We start from the raw sequence: 24,262 nt of genomic DNA on the forward strand, positions 1-24,262 counted from the left end.
GCCTACCATCCTCAGTCTCATGGTGCCATTGTGCGCTACCATCAGACTCTCAAGACGAAGATTAAAGCCCACATTGTGAACTATGGAGGAGACGGGGATGTAGCCATGCAGTTCTTGTTATTTGTCATCTGGGATTCTGTCACTGACTCAACTGGGTTCAGCCCATTTGAACTTGTTTATGGGCATGACGTGAGAGGGCCTCTGAAGATGGCAAAAGAGAAGTTGTTGGAGCCCAATGAACTAAGCGGGGTTTGGCAGTATGTGGCCACATTCAAAGATAGGCTGAAAACTGCCTGTGAAGCCCTTTATGACCAGAAAACTGTCAAACCTATATTTTCTGTAGGTGATAAGGTTCTGGTTTTGGTGACCATGACACATTTAGCTGTTGTCAGCAAATTAAGTCAGAGGAACAACACAGTTTAGGATATTCTGTCTAACACTTGTTGGGCTATTTCAAGAATTGCCTTTGTGTGGCCAAGAAGCGGATCTGAGCTTCTGTCAGGTAGAGGTGGATGCCTTTTCAGTTTCCTCCTCCAGCCTTTTTACAAAATCACAGGCTCAGCCAAGTTTCAGAAGAAAAAGATACAAAAGTTTAGGAGCATAATATTTAAGCATGGTGAAGACATATGAGTGAGTACACAGAATACAGATAAGACTAAGTCTGCGACATCCAGGCATAACAGTCTACATTATCATATACCTTGACAACATATAACTTAGCAGATTACATTGGTATAAGCAAGTTATAAAAATATATAATAATGGCAAACACAATTGGCTTTTATGTAGATTTTCTTGGATTGAAAATAACTTTTCCTTGGTTAGTAATACAGTCCTTCAGAGAGGCATGTATGCTCCTTCCATTAACTCAAGATACTTCGCTCAAACACACACATTTACCAGAAACGTTAACTCCGAAATATGTCAGCCAACCACTCTCTCAGCTCACTGATATGTTTTTTGTTTTACTGGAAGATTAATGTTAAATTCCTAATGAGGTCTATTCAAAACCAAATTACTTTGTTAGATGACTCAATATAGCATTAACATGACTTGCATCATGAGCTGTTGTTTTTTCTCCACACTTTCATCTTTGCATCACTCTCGTACAGATTCATATTGGTTTCATCTGAGTAACATTTAGTATACAGCCAGCAAATTAGGTCTCTTACACTACTTCTTTGCAAACTGTAACCTGGCTTTTACATTACTGCAGCACACTGGGGTATCTGATTTAAATGGAAATTGGATTAAATCTCTCAGTTCTAATACAATTGCATCATTTCCATTGTACAAAAAAAGAAATTGAAAAATGAAATTCAAAGCGCTGTTAATGTTTCAAATAGATAATCCTTCACCAAGCTGCTCTACCTGGTCAGTCATGAAATCACCACAGGTTGTGACATCAACAAGTCAGTTGCAACACAGAATATGTGCAGGATTTCAGAGTGTGTACCATGATTTGTTGCTTACAGGCTTTAGTTTGTTCTGCAGCTTCACACTGAACTTTCCCCTCAGAATTAGCTCTATCTCATCATCTGTTACGTCCCTCAAGTCTAAGACATCAACACCTTCCTCAGGCTTGTAGGTGACCTCACTGTAGGTCCAGCCAATCAGGGCTCTGAATCCTGTTGGGGTTTGTAAAGAGCAGATGGACTTATTGGTGAACAGTGAAGTAGGATCTGTTTGAAGTGTGTGTTGTGTCTCAAAGAAATGCTCGGCCTCACGAGGCACCAAGGTGAAGCTGTAGATCTGCTTTGTTTCCTTCCTGTTCACCAGACTTGATTTGGCAAAGTCTGGATTGAGAACCTCTGGCTTTCTACCAGTCTTCTCCAGCACCCACATGTCCCCCTTGTCTATGAGACGAAAGACACCCGCAGCCTGAGGTTGGTCCTTTCCAGAGACGAGCTCCAGGGGCTCCCAGACTTGGGAAGACACCCCAAAGCTTACATCTGCTATATAAGACTTTCCATCAATGACGACCTTGTTGATGAGATGAGATTCAAGGGGGCCAAAGTCATCAAGGATACTGTTGAAGACTCTGGAGCCCAGCGTGGTAGCGTCGTAGCCCATTTCTCTCAGCACCCAGCCGAACAGGGAGTTGTTCTCAAGGCACCAACCCCCACGGCTGCTCCTCACTATCTTATTGAAAATGGCCTCAAGGTCCATGGTGATCCTTTCACCACAGTGAATGCTGAGGTTTTCAAATGGAACTGACATGACGTGCTGTTTGTGGATCAACTTCAGTGTTGCAAGATCCGGTTTGTCATATGAGCCGTGGAAACCAATTCTTTTGAAGTATTCCTCCAAATTCATCTTGCCTGTAAAATGCAGGACATGACATGAATTGATAACGCTTTCTAATAAGACATAATTAAGGCATATTAAATAATGCCATTAATTAAAGTTTAAAACCTTTATAAAGTATTAACAGATGATGATGAGGCCCATGAATTTAAAGGACCCATCCACCGGTTACAAAGTTGCACTTAAGTCAAAACAATGACAGCTCGTCATATTTACATCTAAAAAGAAATTCCTATTAATATCCGCAGTTATGAAATGTGTAGAAGCAGTGCTTAGCTCTCAGTTTATGTTAGTTTTTCGTGGGAGTACTGAGCAAGACAATATAAAGGAAGTGCAACCTAGAGCTGCAAGCTGATTGAAGTGTACACCAGAAATTACCATGGAACCCTACCGCTATCCTCTTTAACCAATATACAAAGCTTTGTCCGTGCAAAAGTCAGAAATATTTGCTACTCATATCGCAGAGTTTTCCTAAGTGTTTTTAGGAAAACTCTAAGTAAAACACATAGACCCTGAGCCTCGCCCGTCAGTGTTGGCAGCATTTCGTTCAATAGTTTATTGCCCCTCATTGATCCTATCTTGGATCACCTGGACCAGCGTTTAAAAAGACCTCGTACCTTCAGACTATAACGAAACCTGCAGCTGCGGGTTGCTGTTGTTGTAGTTTAGGTCTGCCAGTAAAACATGACGTAGCCGTCCTCCACTTGAATAGTTGCATGCAATTGTTTATGCTCGCGTATCGCCGCTAGAGGCGCTATCAACCAACAATTTACAGAATCCATTTGTTTTATTAACTGTCACTGTTTTTTTTCTTACATAACTACAGATTAAATGATAGAAAGGGAACAAAGTACAGGTCAGCAGGGGTGCTTAAACATAGGCTATGATTTAAGCATTAATAGTCAAAGATGAATTGTACAGTGTCTAATTCAGGAACTATACTGACTAGACATAATATAGTTTTTTCAGTTAAAAAACGACACATATGATGGTATTTTCATTACTGTCCTGGCACTAATTAGTAATATGTGTTTTCGTTTAATGGGTACTACGATTAAATTCAAAACTTTACTACTTCAAAACATTTTTAAAAGATCTTCGCTTTTATTCTGAAGGCACGAGGTGCATACCGGAAGTCTTTTTGTTGCTGGCAGAGCTGCGCCGTTTTGAGACCAAAATGAATCCAGAGCGATATCGGCTGTTTTTGCGTAAATTACGTAACAAAAAGCACGTACACCACTGACCGAGGAAGTGCACGCCGGTGCTTTCTCACCAGTGCTACAGTAGAGTTTTAAATGAGTGATATTAACCAGATATTTCGGTCGTTTTCTACACGGTTTATGTTGAGGTTAGTAGGCCTACCGACAGTGAAAACGTGAATTTAATAGTTTAGCGTACAGGATGTGAATTTATCTTTATCTAACTACTGTCTGTGCATGTCACAGCACTAACGCTACTTTGTTGCATAGTTTTGACGCATGGTATTCTTAATAACCCCTTACGGAAAGTAGGCTTTAATGTGGTAGTCTGTAAACTAGGTAGGGTGTAATAATAATGCTGGAATACATCTGTGGTGCATAGTCCACGTAGAAATATTGTTAATGCATTCAGATAATTGCGTAAAAGGTTTAATTACTCAAGTACAAGGTCAGCGAACTAGCCTACAGACTGCTAGTTAGCGTCAACTTGGTAGCTTTTGTTGTGGTTTGTGACTGTAAAATTTGTAAAATCTGTAACATTTATGAGGGTGCCTTTGTGTGTACTTTTCTAAGCATATTGTCGTTTAAAAAAAAGTCTAATCTTCTCTTTTACAAACTCACAGATTCGCCCTCCTGCAATGGAAAATGCACGTACAGACACGTTCTTGATAACTGGGGGATGTGGCTATTTTGGTTATCGGTAAGACAAATTTCATACTGTTTATTACTCAAGAAAACAAATGGTGCATTCACAGTCAGTAAACCCTCAGTAATGACTTCAGAGTTGCCTTACAGTGCTGTCACACTGTTGTACCACAACAAGGGGGCGTTATCGCACCAGTTATCTTTGGATCTTTGACTGCCACAGAACTGTGGTAGATTTAAGTAGAAATACATGGCATTATTGTATTTTTGTTTTAGATTTACAGTTTTATTCTGTTAAAATGGATGTGATGAGTTTCATGCAGAGATGAATTCATATTTAATAACTTGTTGTTTCCCCCGTGCAGTCTGGCATGCTCCCTGCATAAAAAAGGAGCCAAAATCATTCTGTTTGACACGGCCCCTCCGAACCAAGAAGTGCCAGAGGACATTGTGTTTGTTCAAGGTGATATACGTGAGTATGCACAAGTTGAAAGGGCCGTCACTGGTGTGGACTGTGTATTCCACATCGCCTCCTATGGCATGTCTGGCAGGGAGCAGCTGAACCGGCATCTGATTGAGGCGGTGAATGTTGAAGGCACACAGAACGTCCTGAAGGCTTGCGTTGAGCACGGAGTGTCCAGGCTGGTTTACACCAGCACCTTCAACGTGGTGTTCGGAGGCCAAGTGATAGAGAACGGGGATGAAAGCCTCCCTTATCTACCTCTCCATCTTCACCCCGACCACTACTCCAGAACCAAGTCCCTGGCTGAGATGGCAGTGCTAAAAGCTAACGGCACAGCACTGAGGGACGGCTCCGGGGTGCTGAGAACCTGTGCACTGCGTCCAGCAGGAATCTACGGCCCTGGTGAGCAGAGGCACCTGCCCAGGATAGTCGGCTATATAGAGAAGGGGATCTTCAGGTTTGTTTATGGTGAACCCAGCAGCCTGGTTGAGTTTGTCCATGTGGACAACCTGGTGTCAGCACATGAGCTTGCTGCAGAGGCTCTGACCCCAGACAAGCAGCACCGCTCTGCTGGCCAGGCCTATTTCATCTCAGATGGCAGGCCTGTCAACAATTTTGAATTCTTCAGACCTCTGGTAGAGGGCTTGGGCTATCCTTTCCCCAAACTGCGCCTTCCTGTCTCTCTCATTTACTTTGTTGCCTTTCTCACAGAAATGATTCACCACCTCATCGGGCCCTTCTATAACTTCCAGCCACTGCTGACACGTACAGAGGTGTATAAAACTGGTGTGACGCATTACTTCAGCATGGCAAAAGCTAAGGCAGAGCTCGGTTATGAGCCCCAGGAGCACAACCTGGACGAGGTGGTACAATGGTATAGAAGCAGAGGCCATGGGAAAAGATCTCACAGCTCCTTCCTCAGTCGATTGCTACTGGACATCCTGTTTGTTGCTGCCTTTGTTGCTGTGGCTTTCTCTTTTCTTCCAGTTGTTGGCAGTTGATGAACAGCTAAAGCGGTAATGTCATTCTGCCATTTTCCAAAACGTATCAAGACTGGTTCAGAACTAAGTTGTTTACATGTCTTAATATGAAACGGTGCATGTGCAAAAAGTGTCTACTGGCAGGTGCTTCAGACATACAGTATAAAGCAGCTGTCTACAGACCGACTCAGTGAAAGCATGTTTAATTGGGGACCATTCCTTTTTATTCTGTAACCGCCATCACATGTGAAAATAATCATATAATCTCTGTACCTTTTTAATGTCTTAATTTTACATCCTATAGTTATTGTCACTTTCAGAGACGATATGTCAAATGCTACCTCTTCTTTTCACAACAGTTAGCTTTTGAAAGACTGATAATAACTTAATACACACATGTTTTTAATGCTGTTTTTGTGGAACCGTAATATAATGAAATGCTAAAAATTGTTCTGAAAACTGTAATGAATAAAACTTTATGAGGCAAATGTGGTTTGTTTGATTTTTTTTTTTTTTTTTTTTTTAGATAGGTGAATAGCTTTCCTGTTTGAAAACCCTTGACAAAGATAAAGATCTAGTAGTGTGGTTTGTCGTGGCTACAGATTGTTTTTGCTGGCATATCTGTGTATCACAGTCTCACAGTAATAACATCCCAAATACAAAGTTAGTCACCAACTCTAGCTGAATGCTCATACTGCCCCATTATTTCAGACCCTGGAGCTGTTAAATATATTTGACATTAATAAACTTCAGATAGGTACTTTTGTATTTCAATTCCTTAACAATTGACTCAGTTGATCTTCTATATAGTCACTTCTACAGGACTAGCTGTGGCCAGTTTTCCATCAGGTACTGAGGTCCAGTTATATGGAACGACTCCTCCTTTCTGATTTTTAAAAAAGGTCTTAAACAACTTCTCTTGATGGAGTACAGTACTATGTAAATGAGGTATGATACAGTGTATGATAGCAGTGCAAATATTTGTTATTGTAATCCTTGTTTTTAATAATTTTTTTTAATCTCTAGTATTTCTTGTTTGGAAATTATATTCTCTTTTTTTTTCTTTTAGATATTTAAAAAATATTTATAGCTGTAAATTTGTGGCAAGCACATATAGCTGTCTTTAATCTCAGTGTTAGGTGAGTTCCTTCTACATCCCACCTGTGCATTGTCTTATGTTATTGCACACTTTTCTGTTTTGTCCTGTTTTATTATATGCACAAATAAAGACTAAAAAATTAAAGTTAACCATGGCCTCCGTTTGTGGTCAACATAGACAACCATGTTTCCCCACAGCTTTGTATTTGGTTTCCTTTTTTTTTTAAAGACTTCATTTCTACTTAAAATTAAATATAATATTTTTATGCAGCCAAATATAAATTCTAATAACCCTCTACTTTATTTAATCATGTCTTTGATACCTGTGTATCTTTTTAAACTAATGTTTTGTTACCAACATCATAATAATCCTTTAATATCACTACACCGGACCTAGATTTAGCTGTGATAATTGGACATTATCCTAAAATGGATCATATACACTTTAGTCAGGGCGACCAGAGAATATACTTATCTTTACATCATCAGACTAAAAGGTGGATAAAGTTCAGTTTTAAAGAGCTTTGCCCTCCGTATTACAAATTCTCTGCAGCTTATTCCTGGATGGAAAAGGAGTCGGACCAGGTGAGGCGTGCTTTGTGTGGTATTTTAGTCTGCCTGGGATGAATGCAGACGTCCCCTTCTCTCTAAACTATTCTCTTTTCAGAGCCGGCAGCCCCTTGCTGAGTTGGTCGCAATCATTGTTTCTCTGCAGCATTAACCACATTCCAGAGAGGCGCAGCGCATCCTGTCTTCATCCCCGCATTCCTTTTACGCAAACGAGTCCCCTGTGTGAAACGGCATTTTATTTAGATTCTCGTACGCTTGGTGAGCCCAGACTTATATACAACGGATATTTATGGCGTATCCGATTATCCAGCTTACTTTGATTTCTGGCAAAGTGACCGTAAGCGAAACTAGAGGAAAAACCAACAAGGCGAAATTCCTCCGCGCAGCGCGCCATTGACTGTAAAGACCTTTCAACTTAACAAAAACTGAAGTTGACAAACGTATCCCTGTCGGCTGAAACTGTGAGAAAGAGTTTGTTTTTTCGGCCGAGGGGGCAAAGCAGAAGAAGACGATGCGGCGCACGGTGGAGGTTTCTGAGCATGTTGGTGGTTTTCTGTAAATGAGCGACGGCTGTACCGCGGCGTTTTGTTTTGATTTCCATGTGAAATGCAATTAGTGCTCCGCGGTGCTCGCTAGTTTGGCTCGCGGAGCGGAGCGCACTCTGAACTTGTTTCTCGCCTCGGGAGCACAACATGGAGCATTATCAGGAAGATTTGGGACTCCGGGCCAGTAAATTGATGGAGGACCTTTCCTTGTATGATGCGTATAAAGACGGGATGTACAACGCGAGGAGAGACTTGGTGATTAACCCCGATTTAGACTTTTCGGCTCCGGCAGTAGCAGAGCACAAAAGTAAGCCAATGAATGGTACCTCTGTGCTTCACCAGCAGCATCACACGGTGGAGAATTTCACGACTGGGAATAAAGTGTACAACGCGGCTCCGGTGCGCCCCGTGAACTGCAACCGGACCGTTCCTGTGGATTTTTGTGCCCCTCAAAGAGACGCAGTTTATAGTGAGGAGGGCTGTTGCACCAAATCCGAAGTGGCTTTGCCGTGCTACACGGGCGCTTCCGAGAGGCACAGGAGATACTCTCTGGAGGTGCAGGGCCACAGGTACAGCACCGGCTCCGCCTTCGACGGCGTGCCTCTCAACAAACCGGTGGCTCTGCCCGGCAACAGGTGCAACAGTGTCTGCATTACCAGCAGCCACGACGGGAGATATAACGCCACTAGCCCCCGGTCCAGCCTAGCGTCGTCCCTGTCCTCTCAAGAGCAGAGCAAGCATGCCAGCCCGAGGTCGAGCATCAGCAGCCCGCGCACTAGTTTGGTGGTACCGGGTCAGGACAGGTACACGAGCCCCAGGTCTAGTTTAGTTCACTGTGAGGGCAACAGTGTCCTCAGTCCCAGATCCAGCTATGCAAGCACCGCCAGCGACACGAGTAAACACTCCAGCCCCCGGGCCAGCCTCAACAGCTGTGACTGCTGCAGCAAGCCCAGCAGCAACCGCACCAGCGGCATCAGCATGGGCTACGACCAGAGGCACAACAGCCCCAGGTCGAGCACGGCAAGCCAGTACTCCTTCACCACCAGCCCGAGATCCAGTTACTCGGACTCACGGTACGGGCCCGTGGTCAACCACGATCTGGAGGGGGCGATTTTACAGGCAGCGCCGCTGGCGAGTCCTCGCTCGAGCATCTGCAGCCAGGACGGGAGCGCGAGACCGGGGACCACCGCAAATTGCGTGGTCAGTCCCCGGTCCAGCATCTCCAGTCACAGCTCCAGAAGTTCCCGCAGCTCCAGGGGCTCTATGAGCACCTACCCGGATCTGCAGCTGCCCTCACCCAGGTCATCGATGCTGGGCAGCAGTTTACACGAGGATACGCTGCTGCAGGAGTTTGGAGACTCCAACGGGATCCAAAATCGCATCCATCTCCAGGGGCTCTCGGCGGTGCCAGAGCCCCAGCTACAGTCAGCTCAGACGGGAGGGACTGCGGAGATGACCGCGGGGTCGCAATCATCATTTTGTTATGGGGTGTCCTCAAAAACAGCTTCCTCAGGCCAGAGGTTTAAGCTGCCTTACCAGGTGACCCCCAGCCGAGAGAGTGGGCCAAGCCAGGCAGAGAGGCGACTGGAGGCGCTCACCCTGGAGCTGGAAAAGGAGTTAGAGATGCACATGAAAAAGGAATACTTTGGTAGGTGATATTAACTGCAGCTTTGTTTTCAAATAGCCCTTTTTCTGATCAGACCTTTTCAAAACCCCAATCAGAACACGTTCACAAACATCTGTGTTGCAGAATCAGTTTTAGCATAGGGAAGTCAAAACTGGCTCAGTTTGAGCCAGTGTTAATTATCTAGAACATAAGCCTCCCCTTATCAATGCTGTGTGTTGTGTAATGTATTGTAGCCTACATATGGACCACCAAAAGTCAACTAATGGGCGATTTAGGAAAATGGGTTGTCTAAGTAGTTAATTCATTGAGATCTTGACATGCTTTTCTCATGAACTGTGGGTGCCTCATTGATGTAAAATAAGTCATTTGGCCACAGCAGCTCAGCTCCAGATCAGTCAAACCAACATGTTTTCATCTGGCATACAGTTTCTCCTCAGATGTATGTGTAATGCACTGATGCTCTGACCCTGACTCCTTTTCCTACACTGTCCTTGCACATGTATCTGGGAGATCCCTGCAATGTTGCTTTTAAAGAAAAACATGCTGAAGATTTGGATCCTGTACAGATAGAGTAAAATCCAAAACCGCAGACCCAAAATGAAGACTAATGTTTTCCTTTTTTTTATTGTTTTATTTTATTCCACTGAATACAAAGAATTCTCCATGGCAACAATTGAACAACCACATAATAGTACTAGTAGCGCAAAATGTCATGTGTAACTTTCTCTGAGTGCCTACTGAAATTGGAATTCAAAGAAATTGTTCAAATTGTGTTTGCTGGTGTTTTACGGTGCAGGTTATTTACAGTTTTGTCATCTCTTCAAGGTCTATTTGCAACCTGCTAATGTTACATTACCACTAACAGGTCCCTCTGTGGCAGATAAGAGTGGCTTTGGAGGGCAATACTAATTTCTGTCTTGGCAGAGATAACATTTGCACAGCGCTGCACCTCGCTGAATGGAACCTTCTGTTCTGCCAGAGCAGGCACCCTTCGGTCATTCAGAGCAGTGCGCTCTGGATTTGTTGAAAATGCAGTTATCGTCTGGAGGAAGGAGTATAGATTGTGGTCAGTGATGTGGTTTTTGCCTGATTTTCAAGAATTGAACAATTTTGTGGCCCATTTTTGTGATTAGGGACTGTGAGACCAAATGTGTTTGTGTTCACCAGCAGTAACACAGCCACTTAAAGCCTGCTGAGGAAGTTGCTGTCTACCATTGAATTAGCAGCCAGACAAATGGCTGCAGTCAGAGAACAGTGGCTTGTTTTATAGCCAGCGCACTTGCTCAGAGTGAGGCTGAGAAAGCTGTTGATTTGTTCCAGAGCAGCAGGTGAGAGAAGTAAGGAGGGAGAAATGAGGAAGACAGCGAAGGGGGAAGAGGAGAGGAGAAAGAAGCAAGAAGGGTGGAATTAGATAGAAAAGGAGAGAGAGAAGAATGCAGTCAGACACCCCTTACACCAAGCCCAACACAGACAGCTCTGTTTCCGTAGCGACAGTGGAGAAATTGATCGCCGGGGATTTTTTTTTTTTGGGGGGGGAGCACTGCCTGCCAGTGTCCCACACTGCCCGGCTCTGCTCTGCCGGCTGGCCCTTGTGTGGCCTCTTGTTTGTTGTGGTGGCGAAGGATCTGTGAATCAACAGCTGGCCCATACAGGCCTGCATTTGAAGCAGCAGAGGGAGGACCACCCCACCCCACCCCTTACCTCCCCTCCTCTCCACCACCACCACCACCACCACCACCACCACCCCGCCCTGACTCCCCCGCGAAGCCCTTCATTAACCAGCCAGTGGGGAGTCGGGCAACACCAGACACTTGGCACACGATCTTGGCTGGCGGGCCAGACGTAGTTGGTGGGGGTCAAGTCTGATCACCTGCCCAGAATTATAATGGCAGTAGTCATGCACATGCCTGACACACACACATGCTGACTTGTAGGCAACAGCACACTGGCCGGCCCTGTGTGCTCTGCATATGCTGTACATGCACAAATTGCAGCTGACATAAGATATGATGTATAATTTTAAGTTTGAAGCCTTCATTATCCTCTGATGTTTGTCAAATGCTCTCAGATGTCTCACAAGTGAAGACCTCGTGTTTCCAGGCTTTGATGCTGTAAAGGCTATCCGCTAGCCTTTTATTTTCACCGTTCCTTATTGCAGATCTTGATGTGAAATGCTGCATTCTTGGAGGACCATTATTATTCTGCACTGGAAAGTACATGAACCTGCTCACGCATGCAGTAACTGAGTCCCTCCTATAAGACGTACAGTATTATTAGTAAAGTATTTGGCAGCATTTGGTTCCACAAACTAGAAATGTGCAATTCATCCCTCCTATAAATTTTACCGTTCATTTGTTTGATTGACGCTTGTCATGTAACCTGTTTATATCTTGGGAGGTTGGTTTGATACTGAGAAGTCAAAGTTGCACCGAGTGCTCGTTAAAGTTTCATGAGTCAGGCTGTGCAAACCTTCTTACTACCCGCAGCACGTTCTGTGTTGTTTTCGGTGATGGTAGAATAGAAACTCAAGACTGTTTATAAAATACTTTTGCTGAAATGAATGATTATTATTATTATTATTATTATTATTATTATTATTATTATAGTCTAATAACATCACATGCTGTGCCACTATTACATCAGAAAATCTGAAAGCTTTTCCTTTGCTCGGTCTTCCACATTACATGTCATCTTTCAGAAATAACATAAAATGTTTTTTTTTTTTTTTTTTTTACTGACATGCTGTACTCTTCCCCTGTTTTCATGTCGTCATCAGTCCCATCAGTTTGAGTCTGAGGTTAAAAAGCCTTCTCACAAGCATAATAACAAGCCCACATTGAGCAGTTTACTACTGCTGCTGTCAAAAAACAACAGTGTTTTTAGTTTAAAGGTGCTGGGTGTCTGTGCGTCAAGTGATGCCGATTTATTTTTAGCCCCAGTGAATGCACAACATCCTGTCCTTGCCACATGGACATGTTATGAAAGGGGCACATGATGCTGGGATACAGCATCCTCTTTTAAGTGTATAACAAGAGTGCTTCATGGGTTCCCTACTCTCCTGTAAAATGATAACCACATCCTCACTCATAAGACTCTTTCATATCATAACAAATCACATGTTGTTTTTTTATGATGTTTGCGCCTATTTACAGCTGCTTTCAGTGGTTTTCTCACGACGAAGAACGTTTCCATGCTGACAGATGACGTCGCCGCAGTCTTGCCAACACATGGTGTATAGTTTTTAAAGAAACTTTAGTATAGCTGCAACCAGAGGGAATAAAGTAATGAAGGTAAATCGACGTAGCTTTATAAATAAATCATACTGTTTTAGTTTAGCCGTTGGCTAGAGAGTCAAAGCCAAAGAGCCATGTCAGTAGTTGCATGGCCATAGATTAATTCTGTGGGAAAGAACTAAAGGATTTTTTGAAACTCCTCTTATCATGGGGCTAGATAATTGTGCATAAGGATAGACACATGGTGACATGAGGCTCAGGGGGTGAAAAACACACACACACCTGCTATCTGGGTACACACCTGTCTCACATCTGACTCATTCCCATCAAAATGTTTCTAGGTTGTTGTTTACTGATTTGTCATTATGTTAGTCCACTAGCTGCCACCTGTGTAACGCAGAGAACCAGTGACTTTGCTTCTTGGCATTCAGACAGATGTGTGGTGAGTCAGTTGTACGTGGTCGGTCCATGTGAACACATGTTGAAATTCTGGAAGTAACCTTCGTGTCAAGGCTACGTTGTGGTCTTAGTGTACGAGTGTGACAGGCAGCAGGGCGAGTAGAGAAATCAGTACACAAAGAACATAGTAGTGAATAACATTTTACATCCCACACACTGTTATCTGAGTTAGGATTAGTCACAAAAATATTGACAAATCACTTAGATTTCATAATGACGGAAGCTGCAAGACTGTATTTCACTCCACCCATATGCAGTTACCAGTAACTTTCATAATATGTGGAGTATTACTACATCAAAAGGTGCTTGTCCGTGTCATCTGTTGTTGTCACTGCAAATAACCAGAAAAGGAAGTATGCTGTGCTGATGCAGTAACAGAAAAAGGAACAAACACCTCGTATGAACATGAAGTATCATGGCCCGGCTCTCTCTGGGGCATCTGGCCTCACTAAACGTAACACTCGCTCGGTTTACTCTGTGCACTTACATAAGAGAGGTAGCAGTCATAATCACAAGCCAATTACATGCAACAATACTACATTAAGAGTTGAGGTTTTAATACTGTATGAGGTGAGGTGAAAGTGGAAACGAGGTCATCATAGTGGCAGAGAGTGATCAGCAAAGTAAAAGATGGATACAACCACACTAGAATAGAATAAGGAGCAATAGAAATAGCTGAAATAAAATCGAATACCATAGTAATAAGCTATAAATAATTAATAAGCTAATTGTAAATGGTCTGTATGACAGCTAAAATTAAAAGGATTAAAGAAAGGAATACTTAATCAACATTCGGTAAATGCCATCTGACCAAAATGCAGCGTGTGTAATTTACCGAGAGCAAAAATTCAGTGTGTGGATGATTTTCTAATAAAAAGACTACAAGAGCATTTTTATTTACAACCATGGTGTCACTGAGTCGAGGAAAAAAGAGGTTTTCTATTTACAAAGTGGTCTTATTTTCCCCCCGAGCTGCCGTGATGAATAAGAAACACATAGGTTACCTATGCTGAGCCAGACACTGCCAGGAGATGAAAGAAGAAATGATATGCAACAGTGTATGTTATTCATTATTGACAACTATGGTAAGCTTGCTCTCTGCTTTAATGCTAATTAATCTAATTAATTTAATGTGTTTATCAGGGTACCATAACACTTTGAGTAGTTTTCTCTGTAAAAAAGGTTCTGGCACATACAATACGTGTGTTTTTTTTCCCACTCTGTTTACCATCACAGATTTTTGTTCTAAAGAAATTGTTTAAGATCATTTGAAGTTTAATATTTCATTCTTATTGCCCGTTTTGTGCTGTTATCTTTGTTGAGTGCAGGAGTGAAGTCATGAGTTCAGGTCACACCAGGAAATGCCAATATTTGACTTTGATTCCGATGAATTAATTAGTGCAAACACCTCAGGTTTAAAGGGAAGACATGTAACCTTTGGGTGGTTTTCCTGTACCCTTGTCCTTTATCTGTTTCTTACAATGTCAGAGTGCAGTGGGGCTGTTATGAAAGGGAAATTAAGGCTTCAGATAGCCAGGGAATTCTACGGTTACCTCACAGAAAGTGTTTCCTTGCTCTGAATCCGTCCTGAAATATGTATTTATCGCAAAGGTAAGTTGGGGTGGGGGTGGGGGTGGGATCTTGTGTCCTCTGGGCACTGTGACCCTGGACTCACCTCACCCCACCCAGGCTTTGACCCTGCACTCTCTGAGGAATGTGACCTCAGTGGAGGTCGTCTTGTGCGGGACAGTTTGGAGATCGTTAGTCTGCTGCTGCTGCGTCCAAATAGTTTTAATCCATTGTTTTGTTTTGTTTTTTTCCCCCGTTAACTCATTTCTTCACTAAAGAGCATAATACTCTTTACAGTTGGTTTGTTCAGGCTTACGTAGTAGTACTCGTGTACCTGTGTGGATAGCTGGGCGTTTCCTCCCTGGGTTGGTTAGTGCATCACTCATCCTCTGTACATCCTGTTTTGGGACAGTCACCCTAATGGTAAAAATGCAAGATCTTTTGGGACAAATTATCAAAGTGAATTATTGATTAAAAATATCCCTTCCCCAGTAAAACTGTAGTACCCTAAAGTAAAACTGCCCAGTATGTTGGCTGTACTGTGAAGCTCCCAGATGTAAATCTATGAAACACGAAGTTTATAAAATGTCCATGACATTAAAAACAAAGGGATTCAAAGTCCCCTTTAATCGGGACTACCTGTTTTTAAAATTCCATCCTTTTCACATTTTCCTGTTGAGTTGTCAAATACGAATGCAACCCCTGTCCTGCATGCTCCACTGTAGACAACACGTTGAACACTGTGACTGGGGGGTTCGTCCCACTGTGGTCTGGGTGAGAAGAAGTGGGAGCAGCAACCATAGAGCCCTCACAAACCACAAATTCAATATTTATGGAGGCTCTAGCTACCATTAAGGACACCACGGTCATGTCATCAGTATTGTTTCTGAAAAATTGGGCGTTTGTACAACCTGAACAGGACATTAAATGATGAGTTTTTACCTGAAATGATGCATTTTTCCAATTTGCTTTGTACGATGAACGTTTTAGTTCTACAAGAACACAAACATGCCAAAGTTGGGATAGTTGTGGTTATTTTACATGAAAGATTTCTATATTTTGCGTTTCTGTATGTCCTCCTCTCACTGGTTTGAGGTGGACGGGCCTCAGTTGGAAAAGGGTGATTGTCACTTATTTCTGTGCACCAATCACAGCAACATTTGAATCAGAATCGGTTTACAGTTAAATCTGATCAAACACCCACACTGTCCTGATGAAGGTGATTAGCTGAGACTTTGAGTGATAAGTTAATAAATGATAACTATTAATGCTTTTTTTCTGAAGTTTTCATAAATATTTAATGTTATAGAGAAATACTTAAGATTTAATATTGTGTTTTCAGGGGCTTTAAGGCTGATTAATAGATTATTTTTTTTAGATACAAATGTTACAAACTTTTTTGTGACTACTACAAACATTAGTTGTTTGTCAGTGGTTGTGCTGAGGGAGTTTGTACTCATGACCTCAGTATTTCTAAAATCCTGTTAACGGCCCAAAATATAGAAGAAGAGCAGCATCATCATCAGTAAAGCATCTAAAACAGATTCTAGTTGTACAAGTTGAGTGTTAATTTATATGCTGTGCAAATGTTTTGCCATAGTTAAATACAAATGGACCCCTAGCACTGACCAAAATACCCTTAAAAGTCAATTCAGGAGTGCTAAAGTTTCTTACTGCGGTATGATTGTGTAGCAGCACATCACTGACCCTGCATGCTGCTGTTGGTGCACCTTGTTTCTGGCCTCCCATCCCTGACAATCCCCCTCACATGCACTGCATTTCCTGAAGTAGTGCACCTTCAAACGGTATGATGTAATGCATAGAAATGACAGAAGTTTGGAGAAGCAGACTTATGCAGCTGGAATAGAAATCATTTTAAGAAATATGACTTGTGAATTCATAATCACAAACGGAAATTTAGAATTCTCTCGTACATCTTTAGCCTTTAATTAAAAGCACAACTGTGCATCTGTAATAGCTGGTTATCGTTTTGTCTTTGGCACCAAGAGCTTGACACGTTTTGAATTTCATTGTGATGTTGTTCTTCAAAGGGACTGCAGACAGAACGGACTGTTGTATAATTAAAGGATGGCGGGCAGAGTCACTTTTTTGATCAGCTTTCCAGCAAAGCTGGCAGCATGTCCAGCAGTTGTTTGATTCAAATGGTGCACACTGGCAGACAGCATCTTCGTAGAATAGTACAAGCTCGTTCAACATACACTCATACACTTGGGGCCAAAGAATGCTGTGTAATTCTAACAGTGTTAAAATCTGATGCCGACAAAGTGCTTGAAATGATTCCCAGGAGACACTGCTGTTGCATACAATTTTTTTGCTCAGGATACATAACATCAGCTAACTGACCTTGTGTCTCTAACAGGTATCTGTGTCAAATGTGGGAAGGGTGTGTATGGAGCCAGCCAAGCCTGCCAGGCCATGGGGAACCTGTATCACACGAACTGCTTCACCTGCTGCTCCTGTGGTAAGTAAAACTGTGAATTTAGTTCAATAATAGTAAAAACTGGTTCATCGTCCAGTCTGCAAATGTGGACGGTATCCCGCCTCAATGCATCAGATTGTGGACATACAGAGATGGCCAGTTTGCAGCAGCATACAGAGTACAGTCGTGAGCATAGCCATTTCCCATAGTGACCAACCTGAAGCAAAGACCATTTCCAAAATGTTTTTACATTAGCCAAACTGTTTTGACATTTCTGTATCAGATTTGAAATGCAAGAAGCTGCATATGATTTGGTACTTACAGCTTGCTCTCTTCAGTCTGCCTTCTATATTTGAAGACCAGGCTGGTAGACCAGAGATACTGTATACATACAGTGTTAACTGCTTGTCAAAAAATCTGAACAATTAATTGCCTGATAGTAAAATACCTGTTTAGATTACAGTTGTTGTACTAAATTTGATCTGTAGTTTCGGAAAACACTGGCTTCAGTCGTCCATTTTCAGCCTGACAATCAAACCGAATTGTCATTTCTTTTATGCTGCTCTCTTGGCCAGGCCACTCTTGAAAAAGTCTCTGTGATCAGACTTGACACAACAGCTGCTGTAGCTGCAACTTCTAACCATGTTGATTGGTGTGGCCAAAACGTCGGGCCAAAGCACATTAACTAACTTGTTGCTTTTAGAACACCAAATCACCTGTACAGCTGGGTTGATCTCATTCACGCTTATCGCCCTTTTCATGGACATTTTTCTGTCGGTATTTTTCTGGTTCTGATGAGGTTTATGCCTCATTCTTAATCTCACCTACAAAGCTCTGATTGGTCGACTGTTTCTTTAGCCAGGGAAAACAGCCATCAATGAGCACAGCACAGCACAAATTGGAATTGCTGAAAAAAAATCAGAGATGTAGGCGGTGATTGGAGGTCTGGAACCAGGCTAATCAGTTGTTCAAAAGCCAAACCAAGTTTGTTAGTTTGCCACTTTATGCTTTAGTGCTCTTCGGGTGATTAAAGACAAGTGATGTGTGTCTGGTGCCTCAAATGTGTTTATGCCTGATACATCCCACGACTTACAGGCAGCATCAGTCGTTCTCAGAAAACAGAATACAGCGGGGAAAAATGTGCGCCAATGCTTCTGCTACAGTTTCTGTCCGGCCTCCCCACCTTCTCTGTCTGCAGATTTCTGTGTTCTTGCTCTAGGCTTCAGCTGCTGCTGCCTCTGCTGAAAAATCATCATTAGTATCACCAGCTTGCTGTCAGAGGTGGTGATATAGTCTTAAAAAAAAACAACCTCACGTCTGAAGTCTGTTCAGTAGAATAACAGGGCAGCTCAGTTCCCTCTGCAGCAGGAACAAGCAAATAATGCCACAAAGAAATCAAATGCTGACATTATTTGGTCTTTAAGACTGTAATTAAATCTGTTCTTGAGCTCAAAGTATAGATTGTGTGTGTGTGTCCATGTTTTTTGGACGTCCCTGACACCCGACTCCAGCCCTCCTCTCCTGTTTCCCTGGGAGACAAGAGGAAGATGTCGGGAGAGAGCTTTTTTGCCAGGTTGCTTCCATTCATATGTGTACTATACATGGATACTGATCCTCCACCCCACCCCCTCCGGCTCTGGAAGAACTGCCTATAATTTACATGTAACCAAAGCCACATACTTTCCGATTTATTGTGTGTCTGAAGAAAGAGGGGCCAGATGCTGAGTGTCCAGTTGCTGAAGTTGTGGGGTTTGCTGTGGAAGAGTAGCCTCTGACCTGGTTACGGTGTAAGTGCTGTTTTAATAGTCCTGATTATGTTTTAGGCTTTATTTAGGAGTCAGTAGCTAGCTACACTCAGAAACCTGCTTTCAGTGATGAAATGAAGCAAAGACACAGACCTTTCAAACAAACGTATTTGTAAAACAACCGGATTATTTCCTCTGATGACTAAAAATACTCTTAAAGAATGACTGAATTACTGCTGGGCAGGGGGTAATTCCATCATAAAATAGCTATGTTGGACTTTATTGCTCTTAGACAAAAGCCACAGACAGCTTCTGAGAGAATTATTGTTGCGTTTATTGGAGAAATCATGTCCAGGATTAGTTAACAAGTCATTTTCTGTGCTCAGTGCAGGTCGTCGTTGATTGTTTCACAGGCCATCGTGCCTCTCGAGATGGTTTATTGGTAACGTAAACTCTGTGCTGTATCATTTGACCTCGTGTGAATGGGAATGTTTTCTTTTAAGCAGTGTTTTGAAGGCCTCTGAGGAGTTTAGTTTCCAAGTGCCTGCACTTGTCATAACACAATCCAGTGATTTATCAGGAGCTACGTTCCTATGTCCCTGTTTGTTTTTTTGGTTTCTTACTTTCTTTCTTTTTTCTTGAGTAGGGTCCTCCTAGAGTCTGGAGCTCCAGAGTGAGGCAGAGTTTGCTGAGACATTGCTCGCTGGTAGCCTTGGGCTTTGTTTAACCATGCATAATTGAGCCCTCCTCTTGGCTTACTCCCATGGTTGCACCCTTTTTTCATGAAATGGCCAAGAATGCAAACTACCCCCCTCCACTTCAGCCGGCCTTCCCTGGAGGACCTCAATCAGACAGTCACAAAGTGTACCAGACCTGCTTATCAGAGGGGGCAGGCCTGGCATGGGCTCACATTAAACGGCACATGCACGGAGAAGTCCATGCATACATGTGCAGACACATGCACACAAATGGACATGGTTTTATAGTTCTAGGATCATTTTTTTTTCATTTTCTCTTTTAAGAATTGCATTAAATATCTCTATTTGTTCATTTTTCTTTTGTACACCAGCCACATTCATGCAAAAGTTAAATAAGTACATCTGCTGAGGGACATTTTTATGCATAATGTTAAAGAGCTTCCTCCTCTCACAGCTTTTGTGTGCCTCTGCAGCTTCAGTTGTAGTAAAAGGAGTTTCACTTTACCCAGTTTTCCACTGAAGATGTTTTCCCACAGAAATGCACTTTAACTGGAGTGAATATATATTTCCATGTGACTGTGAGGGAGGGTGTTGCTGAAAATAAGCATACCTTCTCCGAATAAAATGAAAAAATAAACACGCTGCTTCGGGCTAGATGAGCAGACTGTCAGCCACAGGGCTGATGACTCATATCTGTGTTACAGTAATCCAAACGGCCTCTGAAAGCACTGGCGGGAAAAGAAAGCTCGGAGGCCTGAACTTCTCATATCATTCACAGGTGCACCTGCCAGGTAGCGGAAATCAGAAAGCTGAAAAATAGGGCACGATCAGTTCTTTGTGTTTTGTTCCTGGAGTCATACAGTATGTTTACATGCACACTAATTATAGCAGCATTATTAGAAATAATTGGATTATGATAATAATAAGGCAGTAGTCTGGAATCTGTCATATAAACCACATTAAGTTCATCTTTAAGATTCAAATATTCTGTATGGATCAAAAATATACTGATCTAAGACATGCCAGTCTATATATAAAATATGTAGTTATAAAAGCCAGTAGCTTGTTAGATACTAACAAGTGTTCTCATTAGCAGGTGGTCAGTGAGCCGACAGCTAACAAGCCAGTAGCAGTATTGTATTTTTGACAACCTCGATTTAACCTTCCTGGATTGTTTGGTTTTGTAGCCGTACAGTTGAGTTCCGCCTCTTCTTTTAATGAATAACAGGCAGACTGGATGCTGTGAGACATGTTGTGTCATAGTATTGCCCTCGATTTGAGCTGCAGCGAAATATTCTTTTCACTGTTGAATATATTGCTTTTTTTTTTTTTTTAAATTCTAGAGTCAATAGGATATCACAAATCATGACAAATATCTATAACAAGAGGCCAAAACAATTAGAAGCCTGTTACCAGAGCTGCGTGGGCCAAAGTCAGCCACAGTGCTTTCAGGTCTTTATTTGTTGGCATGAAAAGTTGACTGCAGGAGAACCATTTGCGGCTCTGATTTTGTGTAGGCACAAGGCATGGCAGACATGACCTGCCATTAGCGGTATATCATTTATATATACCGTATATTTGTATTTTAGCTGTTTGTACTTTGCACACTCTCACTGTATACCTCATCATTATGCCTCAATATTAGTTTGTTCTTTGAAAATATCATTCTGTACTTTTAGCTGCGTTACCAAACTGTCAGTCCACTGTCCTTTTGAACACGATATGGACAAATTTAATGGTGTTAGGAGGGTCGTTAGTAGGAGTTTTGTCTAATTTTGAAACACATGAAAATACATTTGCAGAGATTTCACAGCTTATCTGCTTTCAAATCCCAAAAGCACTCAGGCTACAAGATGAGAAAATAACAGTACATCACAGACTAGAGGAAATTATTAACATTATTTTTCCAGTAGGAGCTACAGAGAGAAAGCTTTCTCACACACACACACACACACACACACACACACACACACACACACACACACACACACACATCCCTCTTCTCCACATGTCTTTCTGCACAATGAAGACATGTTAGCCTCTGCAGTTGTTGCCACATTTCCACCAGCCTTTCCCCAACAGCTCTACTTTAAACCCAAACACTACACCAGCTTTGTGGTTCCAATTTTAAAAGGCCCCCCGTCCACTATGCATCCACTTTGGGCCACCCAGAATAGAGGTGACAATTGGTACAATGTCTTGCAAATATCAAACAGGTTTGGAAATATTGTGATGTCCCCCAGTCATGTCTGAAATCAGTTTGGAAAGTGAAACTCTTATCTGTAAATCTTATCAGATGTTCTGTGCTGAACATTGGCACAGACCAAGAAGCCGGAGCACACCTTTTTCCCAACTCTCTGGTGGGGCAAACTGGGCGTAAATCTGTGTAAATATCTTGTAATCAGAGCAAGATATAAGACAGTGCTGGAATGTGTGTGTTTTGGTTTCAAAATTACCTTTGCTGGCTCAAGGGGCGTAGCAGCAATTACTGGTCAAACAGGGTGATATGTTACTGATTCTAGTGGAGACCTGGTGGATAATATGCTTACTGCTGCCTGTGCTGTGCCTTCCACGGCTGTGTTTTCACCAAAAATACTTTCAATCTTGTTCAGGCTGCAGGCCTGCACAGGCTCGCCATGACATGGTATAAAAAAATCAGTTTGAAGCAAATCACCACATTTATCTGCCTGGCCAGAGCTCTGGTTTCTCTGCCAGAGACAGAGAACAGAGAGCGATGCATCCCACCAGCAAGAGCAATACCTCACATTGTCAGTGACAAAATGACGAGGCTGTGGAATAAAAAATACTGAGGTGATAAAGTACAAATAAGAGAAGACATCCTGTTGTTTTTGTCAGTTCCCCTCAACGATGTCTGCATTGGAGTGGCCATGGCCTGCGAGGGATGACACCTGATGTTGGCATGCCATGAGCTCTGTCAGTGTGAATGCAGGCAGGTCCAGGCTGTGATTGGACGCTCGGAAGCTCTTACACATTCTGACTGCACAGCCAGAATCAGAGAAGTGATTGCTTGAATGTTTTCCCACTTGTTCGGTCAATCAGGCTGTGCCTGATTAGCTTGTTTTCTTAAATCATAGAGATTACAGTTCATATCGAAATTACGAAACGATTCCGAAAACTGCAAAAATAATTTCATGTCAAGATGAGCACTCCTAAAAATGATAAAACAAAGAGGAACAGTTATCACAAGGTGAAACACACCAACGGGCATATGACCAAGAGGAAGTTGACAAATACTTCTACATAGAATGTGACTGGATATGACCCACTTTTTCTGCAGAATTTACAATGGAGATTTAGACGTTTCAAAGGTTTACACTACTCAGCAATGTATCTAGTCAAAAACCCTCAGTATATCAGGATTTTAAATGTTTGATAGGAATATTTTCTTGACCATAGCATGGGTCCTCCTGTCATAATGGCAGCTTTGTTCAGCTCCATATTTAGACTGCCTTAAAGGCCCTACACACCCGTGGTTCACTTACTTTCCTGATTTGAAATCTTCTCCTGAAACAGCGCCAGTGGGCCGCATATCCTTGCAAATATATCTTGCTATCAATATCGGGGATGGCCTTTTTATGAACTACTGACAAGGGTCTGGAGGATGAGTGTGGTGTAAAAGTAGGCAGTTGCACAGTTGACGTTGCTCCACTCGTTTCTGGTGCCTCCGCTGCCTCACTTGGGTGGCAAGCTAGCAGATGAGTTCTCACATTTGTTGTCGTTGAAGAGTAAGGAAGCTGCTTTTTACAAAGTAGGCAAACAGCCTTATATTTGTTGGTTAGTTTGCCAACACAAAATACTTTCACACACTGCTTCTCAGACACACATGGCTGTGCTTACCAGTGTCCTCCTTCATTTTAATTTATTAGCTTATCTTACTAATAGGTCAATAGGGCATGTAATACAGTAGGTCAAGCTCACGGCTCAGGCTTCAGTTGAAGTAAATGAGAGATGGAGCGAACATTTGCAGAGACTATTGAACATGTGACCAAGAAGAGGTTTGCACTCTTTGGCTAAAGCGGCGGCAGTGTTTTTAATGCTTTGATACTTCTTTGGTAGACTGGTAGACCTTCATCTCAGACTGCATATAAAGAAATCCTGTCATCTTCCCTTAGATTAACAGACTTATATGTGGCCTAAAACATTGGATTAAGAGAACTTGTTGGTGGCGTCTTGGGATTAAATGATGCCAGGAATCCTTTGGTCTGGGCAAGCAAGTCCCAAGTTTTTTTTTGACATGTTTTGCCTTTTTTATAGTGACAGATGAACAGGTAGACAGGAAACGGGGAGAGAGAGGGATATGACATGCAACAAAGGTCACTGGCTGGAATCAAACCAGCGACTGATGCGGCCATGTGGCATGCGCTGTAACCATTTGGCTACCAAGGTGCTCCAAGTCCCAAATGAATCATTCAGTCTTTTTATTGAGTAGTTTTTTGGTCTGAACACCTGGAAAACCCATAGAAATAGATTGTATTGAAATGAAACTCTATGGTGCAACATTTTTCTCCATACAGCCTTTCATGGCTACTAGTTTAATTGTGGAAACAAGTGCGTTCCAATTTCTTATGTGCGAACAGGCTCAACACAACTAAACCAGGGGGAAATTTTGCCAAATAATACGCTTGCCTTGGTGACACATCAGTCCTCTTTCACCAGACCAAAG

General features: G+C 42.4%; 2 protein-coding genes across 3 annotated transcripts in view; both read left to right on the forward strand.

Annotated features, from left to right (window-relative positions):
- Nucleotides 1-3,456: 3,456 nt before the first annotated feature.
- sdr42e1 (short chain dehydrogenase/reductase family 42E, member 1) lies at nucleotides 3,457-6,082 on the forward strand. The gene is made up of 3 exons (XM_044171790.1): nucleotides 3,457-3,655; nucleotides 4,130-4,206; nucleotides 4,517-6,082. Exons 2-3 carry the CDS (start codon nucleotides 4,145-4,147, stop codon nucleotides 5,613-5,615), a joined length of 1,161 nt encoding a protein of 386 aa, XP_044027725.1. The 5' UTR covers nucleotides 3,457-3,655; nucleotides 4,130-4,144; the 3' UTR covers nucleotides 5,616-6,082.
- Nucleotides 6,083-6,197: 115 nt separating this feature from the next.
- The window catches only part of LOC122864132 (WT1 interacting protein), a 29,312-nt gene continuing 11,247 nt past the window's right edge, over nucleotides 6,198-24,262 (forward strand). For both annotated transcript variants that reach the window (XM_044171301.1, XM_044171383.1), the window contains exons 1-2: nucleotides 6,198-9,455; nucleotides 17,076-17,177. In XM_044171301.1, the coding sequence (XP_044027236.1) occupies nucleotides 7,955-9,455; nucleotides 17,076-17,177 (1,603 nt within the window). In that variant the 5' untranslated portion in view covers nucleotides 6,198-7,954. The remainder of the gene's footprint in view (nucleotides 9,456-17,075; nucleotides 17,178-24,262) is intronic.

Source organism: Siniperca chuatsi, linkage group LG1 (genome assembly GCF_020085105.1).
Source record: "Siniperca chuatsi isolate FFG_IHB_CAS linkage group LG1, ASM2008510v1, whole genome shotgun sequence".
Taxonomy (NCBI): Eukaryota; Metazoa; Chordata; class Actinopteri; order Centrarchiformes; family Sinipercidae; genus Siniperca; species Siniperca chuatsi.